Source organism: Heteronotia binoei, chromosome 14 (assembly GCF_032191835.1).
Source record: "Heteronotia binoei isolate CCM8104 ecotype False Entrance Well chromosome 14, APGP_CSIRO_Hbin_v1, whole genome shotgun sequence".
Lineage (NCBI taxonomy): Eukaryota > Metazoa > Chordata > Lepidosauria > Squamata > Gekkonidae > Heteronotia > Heteronotia binoei.
The window spans coordinates 31,154,540-31,162,840 of record NC_083236.1 but is presented as its reverse complement, the minus strand read 5'-3'; the positions used below and the strand labels follow the sequence as shown (position 1 = coordinate 31,162,840).

Here is an 8,301-nt window from a genome sequence, read left to right as displayed (position 1 = left end):
AGTGGTTAAGAATGTGATACAAAGTATATTAGGTGGATAAGAACATCACTAAGAAATACAAGTCCTTTTGTTTCACCTAGATTTGTAGCAAGAGCAATTAACAGGCAACTTTTATTACTTTTTTATTGGTTTCCCACATAAATGCTATTCTCATGCAGGGCTTTTTTTTGTAGAAAAAGCCCAGCAGGAACTCATCTGCATATGGCCACACCCCGCCACACCCCCTGACACCAAGCCAGCCAGAACTGTGTTCTTGTGCGTTCCTACTCAGAAAAGGCCTTGCTCTCATGCTAGATGGTGGTTGGCTACACGTGCTGGGCACTTGCAGATTGCATCCAGACATCATTGGCTATTGTTGTGCTTTAGCAATAATTTGCAGCTGGGTGTTCCTGTGCACACAAGACAATACTGTTGCAGAATTACTAAAGCACAAAGATGATGCAATAGCCCATGATGTGTGGCTGCAGCCTTTATTTTAAGACTAATGCTGTTGTCAGTTCAAAGGAAAACCAGAAGACTTCCCAATAATTTGGTTTCCTTTTATTTCATCCGATGATAGCAATTTAGATGAGGGGTTAAATAAGATACAAACACCTTCCAATCTTTTTGAAACTTGGGAGGTATTTTGGGGAGAGGCACTAGATGCTATACGGAAAATTTGGTGCATCTACCCCAAAAAACAGCCCCCCCAGATACCCCCAGATCAATTCTCCATGGTTTTCTATGGGAATAAATTTCCATAGGGAATAATAGAGTTCCCAGAAGACATTTCCCTCCTCTCCCCCCCTGCTTTCTGACGACCCTGAAGCGGGAGGAGGGCCTCCAAACTGGGAGATCCCCTGCCCCCACCTGGGGATTGGCAACTCTACTGCAGATTGGATTTTCTGCAGCCAAGATTCCTTGGTCAGTACTCATCCACCCTCCATATGTGTTACTTCCATGGAGCCATAGCTCAGAAGCAAAGCAGCTGCTGTTGTATGCAGAAGATTCCAGGTTCAGTCACCAGCATCTCTAGTTAAAGGGTCTTAGGTAGCAAGTGCTGGAGAAGACCTTTCACTACCCAAGAGCAAGTGCCAAGTCAGTGAAACAGAAATGAGCTAGACAGATGAACCATCCGACTTCCTCTCCCCACAACAGACACCCTGTGAGGTAGGTGGTACTGAGAGAGCTCTCAAAGAACTGCTCTTGGGAGAACAGCTCTGAAAGAACTATGATTGACCCAAGGTCACCCAGCTGTCTGGCTGTGGAAAAGTGGGGAATCAAACTCAGTTCTCCAGATTAGAGTCTGCTGTTCTTAACCACTACACCAACTGGCCTGTTTTGTATATGGGAAGGACCATAACTTCCTGGTAGATGGCTTGATTTGCATGTAAACTGTCCCAGGTTCAATGGCTACCATCCCTAGTGAAAGGATTTCAGCACAGCTATAAAAGGCCCCTGCCTGTCCCCCAGGAGTGTTGTTGCCTGTTGGAGGAAAAAAATGTTTAAGCTAGATAGTTGCATTTAGAAGTGTTTAAGACTTTGGCTGAACTACCTCCCTACAAGTTACCTAATGGATCACACGGTGCCTACAGGCAGACAGCATTACCTGCCTGAATATGGAGATGAAACTCTTTATCTGAATTGCCACTATCCTTGCACGATTTGCGCAAGACAGAGAATGGTCTTGGCTTTATTCCCATTGAAAAAGCAACTGAGACTTTTTTTGAACTGGGATGCAGACAGATCAAGAGAAGTAGCTGTGACCCTGACCTGGGTAGCCCAGGCCAGCCCCATCTCATCAGATCTCAGAAGCTAAGTAGGGCCAACCCTGGCAAGTACTTTGATGGGAGACCTTTAAGGAATACCAGGGCCGGGAGGCAGAGTCAGGCAACAGAAACCACTCCTCTGAACGTCCAAGCTGCAGTAGGGGTGGCCAGAATTCAACCATGACTTTCAGGCATGCATGCATGCATGCATGCACGCACACACACACACACAAAACACTCTCACACACAAAAAAGATGGTAGGTTTGTTAATTTGCCTGTAGCAGTAGAAAAGAGCAAGAGTTAAGTAGCATCTTAAGACTGACAAAATTCATGCGTCAACACACAACACCTCACACCCTGCCGCAAATTTTGTCAGTCTTTAAGGTGCTACTGGACTCTTGTTTTTTTCTGCTGGGATGTAGTCAGTAATTCTGAATTTGAACCCTGGGCTGCCAGAATGTAAACTGAAATTAACAGTAATTAACTTTTGCTGGCTTGCTGGCAAAGATGCAAACAAGAGTTTTAAGTTCTCTGTCCACATTGGTGATCTCAGACTGGGGGACCTTGAAAGGGGAAAGCAACATGGCCTCCTTCTCACATTCAAGAAGATGGGATGAATTTAATTTAGAATAGCATATCAAGTTTCTGCTAGCTCTGGTCAGGGCCGGCTCTGCCACTAGGCAAACTAGGTGACTGCCTAGGGTGCTGCCTTTTGGGATACCAAACTGGGTACCCCATGTGATTCAGTGATGTGATCAGTGTGGGGGGAGGGGGGCTAGAAGTTAGCCTTGCCTAGGGATCCAGGCAGTCCAGGGCCGGCCGTGGTCTGGTCTCCCCCCCACCCAATGGCTCTTTATGTTACCAGCAACCAGGGCTTTTTTGTAGCAGGAATTCCTTTGCATATTAGGCCATACCCCCTGATGTAGCCAATCCTCCTGGAGCTTACAGAGATGGTCTGTTCATTTCAGAGGTGTTTTCCTTTCCAGGCATCTGTCTTTGAGACTGTGAGCAACACAATTGTTGGAGCCAAGCCTAGTGAAGCAAGCAGTATTAATGTGGATGGGAGGCACGCAGGATGAGTAAAGGGGCCCATATTCTCAGACTGAAAAAAGAGGCAGTGTGAATGGTGCATTTAATTAAGAATTTTGAATACGCTGGGCAGGGGTGGATTTCTTCATGAAGGCAGGCAGGGGAAAAGGATTTACATTATACATTAAAAAAACTCCTTAGAGTTGATAGCTGGCTAGAGTTAGTGTTGTTATGAGGAGGGGAATTCTTTTTCCAAGAGTCACATTTACAAGATATAGCCATTGATTCCTCATATTCTCTCTTTTTTTTGTTTAAAAAAGAAGGGTTTCTCTTTCATTTCTCTTTGCAGAGAAATCAGCGCACCCTTTTGCAACTCTAGCCTTTTCAGCTGTTTTATGTCACACACCACCAGGCGGCGCTCTAGCAGGACAATAGGAAAGTCTGGGAAGTCTTCGCCAGTGGAACTGCGGAAGAGGTCATGGTTCAGTGGAAGAGCATTTCCTTGGCTGGCAGATCCTAGGTCCAATCCCCTGCATCTCCAGTCCAAAGATCTGGTGGTAGGTAATGCGAAAGACCTCAGCCTGAGATCCTGGACAGCTGCTGCCAGTCTGAGTAGCCAAAACTGACTTTGATGAGCAGTGCCAGATTAAACCCTGTGGAGGCCCTTAGGAAGTCAAAATCTCAGGGCCCCCCCTTGCAAATTATTTCAGAGTCAGAGCGCCCACCCCACCGCCCATGGCCCCCACTGCAGCCTGCCAGCACCTTCTCAAAAGCTCCCTTGACAAAGCTGCAGGGGAGAGGCAGAGAGAGGCAAATTTGGCAATGACGCCAACATCAGCCGCACTAGGCAAGTTGGGCAAAGAGCAGCTCAGTTGCTGGCTGTGCATGCAGGTTGGGAGGGCTGCAAGCAGGGGGGAAAATGTGGGGAGAAGCCAGCCCGGGGCCCCTAAAGGTGTGGGGGCCCATAGGCCAGTGCCTAGTTGGCCCAATAGTTAATCCAGCCCTGTTGATGAACGACGATGATGACTGCAGATTTATACCCTACCATACTCTCCGAATCAGAGACTCAGAGTGGTTTACAATCTCCTATATCTTCTCCCCCCACAACAGACACCCTGTGAGGTGGGTGGGGCTGAGAAGGCTCTCACAGCAGCTGCCCTTTCAAGGACAACTCCTGCGATAGTTATGGCTGACCCAAGGCCGTTCCAGCAGCTGTAAGTGGAGGAGTGAGGAATCGAACCCGGTTCTCCCAGATAAGAGTCTGATTCAGGGTCTGATTCAGTATAAGGCAGCTTTGTGGGCTTATGTAGTCGCAGAACCTTCCCTGCCTGCCCCTGCTCTCTTTAAATTTCTCTTTGGTTCAAATGCACTTGATTAGAAACTGAATAAAATTCCTACAAAGAGAAAAGGACATGGATTGCTGCATTTCAGGGAGAAATTGGGTCAAGAGGAATTAAGAGAGTTTCTCTCAACAATCCCAGCTGAAGGTGACACTCCTTGGAATGAAGGGGATCTCTCTAGGGATCTGATGTGGGGCAGAGGACCAGAGCACAGCTAGCACCAATGCCCTATGGACAGCCAAGACATACCTTGCTCATTAGTTTAGATCTGTGCTCATTAAAGTCTCCTCTTTTCCATTGAGGACAGAGTTTTCTTTGCTCCCTTCCTGCTTCGTTTCTGGACTCATTTGTTCAAACAGTTTGGACAGCTTGGCAAATCTCATGCTGCTTTGGATGTTCCTGGCTGCAAAGGCATAGAGCAGGGGGTTGACACAGCTGCTGAGGAATACCATGGAACCTGCAATGAAGGTTCCCTGGACTGCAATCTTCTCCAGAGCTTCGGATGCCTCGCCGTCTGAATCTTCCATCACAGCTGAAGCAACACTCAGTAAGTTAAAGATATGGTAGGGGAGCCAGCAGAGAGCAAAGGACACCACTACGGAAATGACCAGCCGGTTGGATCGGCGCTTGTTTGAGCCTGTCAAGCTGCTGATCCGTTTGGCGATGCACACGTAGCAGATGGAGATAACGGCAAATGGAACCAGAAAGCCCACGAGAGTCTCCAGCAAGAGACAGGCCACCTTCTGAGAGTTCGAAATGTAGCTGCGAGAGGTACACTGTGGGCCAAACTCGGAGTCCTCCGTTTCTTGAAAGGGAAGGACAACCGCTCCGAAAGCAATAGAGAGAAGCCAGATGAGAAGCATCGCTAAGCAGGTGAACGTCTTTTTGGTCCTCCGTTGAACAGCAAAGGGGTGAAAGACAGCCATGAACCGTTCCAAGCTCAGGGCTGTGATCAGGAATATGCTTGCGTACATGTTGCAGTAAACGACAAAGACAAGGGCCTTGCAAGTTTCAATCCCAAAGAGCCAGGTATTGGCAAAAGAATAAATCCAGATGGGCAAGGTCACAAGAACCAGGATGTCAGCAATGGCTAGATTAAGGATCAGCACAACAGATAGAGACCGTTGCTTCATTCGTCTACAAATGGTCCAGATCACAAAGGCGTTTCCAGGAACCCCAACAGCAAATGACAGACTCAGTATGGTGCAGACCAAAAACCTTCCAATGGCAGATGCTGGAGGATTCTCATTTTCTTCAGACAGACTCATTCTTCTCAAAGAGTGATGGCCTTTCTTTGATCCAGGGTTTTAGCTTCTTAGTTCTGTACACACTGCTCCGTTTCTGCAGCAGCAGAGAGAGTCCCAAGGCTGACATAACACAACCACAAAAATGTAGCTTGTGACTTCTGCATTCGTATCACAGAAGTTTCACATCCTATTTTTTTTTCTTCAGAGTTCAGACTTTCAGGACTTGAAAGAACGAGATGCTTTGTCTGCAAAATTCTATGTTGCTGAGATTTTTTAACCTCATATGTGACCTTAGCTTAGTGTCAGAGTTAAGGATGATGGAGGCAGCTTTGCCCATTTTACACATACACACACACCCCATGTGGCTTTTGCTCTAGTAACCCCTCTTGTCAAACACAGGTAGATTTTCAGACACTTACAAAAGCCTCCAGAACTGCTTTGGATGTAGGATGATAGACAGAATGGACACTATTAGTAATTACGCCCATGCCATGCCACTTTCTATTCTTTCAAAAATCCTCGCGTAGCAGAGACAGCAACTCCATGCATTCTGTCCATTTGTCATAAGAACCTATGAAGAGCCTTTCTGGATCAAACCAGTGGTCCATCTGTTACCAGCATCCTATTTCACACAGTCACTAACCAGTTGCCCTGGTCGGCCAACAAACAGGACATCTAACAAATGGTTCACCTAAACCAGGAAGTCAGGGAAGGAAGGATAGCATATGAAAGGAGGAAGGAGAAAGCAAGCTCAAGGGAGACTTCCAATGGCCAATACATGGGACCTGAGGGGTCTAGAAGAGTTTCACCCTGGGCTGTGGTTTCTCCTGTCACGCATACATGAGTCTCACATGTGCACATCTGCACTCCTTGCACACTCTCCTGCAGGAAAGGCACATGCACATTCTTACTATCACTCATAGATCTGTGCACATGCCTCTTCAGGCTGCAGTCCTGTGGATGCTTTCCAGAGAGCAAGGCTCACAGAACTTAGTGAGGTTTAGTTCCGAGTAAACAGGCATAGGGATCACATGAACCACCTTCTTCTCACCCTTATACACTCCTTTGTACACTCACACATAGTAGCTTGTGAAAATAGGTGACCCTGGCCCAGTTGCTCTCTTTCAGCCTAGCCCACCTCTCAGAGTTGTTATAATGACAAAAGAAGGAAGTGGCACCATAGACACTGCTGTGAGCTTCTTGGAAGACAGGTGGGATATGAGCTGCCTTCTACTGAATCAGACCCTTGGTCCATCAAAGTCAGTATTGTCTACTCAGACTGGCAGCGGCTCTCCAGGTTCTCAAGCTGAGGTTTTTCATACCTACTTGCCTGAACCCTTTTTTAGTTGGAGATGCCGGGGATTGAACCTGGGACCTTCTGCTTCCCAAGCAGATGCTCTACCCACTGAGCCACCGTCCCTCCCCAAAATGTTTTAGAAATGCAGCTTTACCTGACTGGGTGGGGTGGGGTGGGGAGACGTCTTCCCCCACCCCCAATCAGGCAAAGCTGTGTTTCTAATACATCTTAATCTGACTTGTCTTCCAAGGAATTCTGGGTAGTAGATATGGTCCTGCTCCCTTCCTTTTCTCACTTCTGGATTTTGCAAGCCTCTCTGCTTTGCCATAGAAATAGTTTAAATCCACCTGTCAGTCAGAACCCCCAGAAGTGATGCAGGTGCATAAACAATGCCTTTGCCTCTCTTGTCTTCCCCACAACACTCATTCAAACAGTGGATGAGGTCAGGAGGCACTGCTGTAGGGTTGCCAATCCCCAGCTGGAGGCAGGGGATCCCCGGGTTTGGAGGCCCTCTTCCTGCTTCGGGTTTATTAGAAAGTGTGTGTGGGGGAGGGGGACTGGAATGTTCATTATACTCCATGAAGACCGGTCTCATTGGGTATAATGAAGAATTGATCTGTGGGTATCTGGGACTCTGGGGGCACTGTTTTTGAGGTAGAGGCACCAAAATTTCACTATAGCATCTGGTGCCTCTCCTCAACCCCCCACCCACCCCAAGTTTCAAAAAGATTCTCTCTCTCTCTCTCTCTCTCTCTCTCTCTTTCGGCTTGGCTTCGCGAACGAAGATTTAAGAAGGTTGCCTTTCATTCTGGGTAAGTTAAGATCAGGGGGGCTCTTGACTCCCTTTCCCCCTACTGACTCTGAACTTTTACTGATGTGAGTTGAAAAAAATGGCTGTATATTTAGTTGGATGGGTGTGTGCTGCCCTCTTGAGGCTATTCCAAAAACTGCATCCAGACTTTAAACACAAAACATGCTTAAATCCACACGTGTAAAGATTCTGCATTGCCCTCAAATAATGGTGAAAAACAATTGAGATACCAAATGATGATAACGTTATGCAACTGTTGACTAAATATTCTACAAAAATGCCAATATATCATTAATAAGATTATGAAATTGCTCTCCCGGTATCTTAACATTCCATGATGTAGTGGATGACCAGGTAGCTCTGGCTTCTTCTGTTTATCCTTTCTGCATTTGGTTCCTCACTCCTAGAGTCCTGTTCAGTAGAATGGGCAGGGAGAGGTGATCAGGGCTTGTTTTCTTAAAAACTCTCAAGAGGGAAATGAAGGAGAAACGCACAGGATTCTTTGAAATAGGATTGTTTTCATGTGCTATGGACTTGCCTCTACTTTAAAGCAGTTTCCAAACTTTAGACATGTCACCAACTTCCTCGGTTCTTTTTCAGGTTTTGTTTTTGGCTAACACCAAACAATAACCTTGAAACAACTGTGTTTTTTAAACAAAAGCTTACATTCTGAATAAACTTTGTTAGTCTTAAAGGTGCTACTGGACTACTTTGTTCTATTGCTTCAAACCAACATGGCTGCCCATCAGGAACTCTCCATCTTGTTGTGCTTCTTGGCAGTAGCTGCATTCAGGTTGGTCTGTCCATCCAGCAGGGAAGGGTGGGGAT

The 8,301-nt window shown here is 46.7% G+C and overlaps 1 protein-coding gene across 1 annotated transcript; it reads right to left on the bottom strand.

The window, feature by feature from the left end:
• Positions 1 to 4,375: 4,375 nt before the first annotated feature.
• Positions 4,376 to 5,391, bottom strand: LOC132582283 (leukotriene B4 receptor 1-like). The gene has a single exon (XM_060253821.1). The coding sequence runs from the start codon at positions 5,384 to 5,386 to the stop codon at positions 4,376 to 4,378; it is 1,011 nt and encodes a 336-aa protein (XP_060109804.1). The 5' UTR covers positions 5,387 to 5,391.
• Between the last annotated feature and the right edge of the window lie 2,910 nt (positions 5,392 to 8,301).

Bases quoted from the DNA above. Each gene is read 5' to 3' on its own strand.
- LOC132582283 (XM_060253821.1), bottom strand. From the start codon at position 5,386: ATGAGTCTGTCTGAAGAAAATGAGAATCCTCCAGCATCTGCCATTGGA.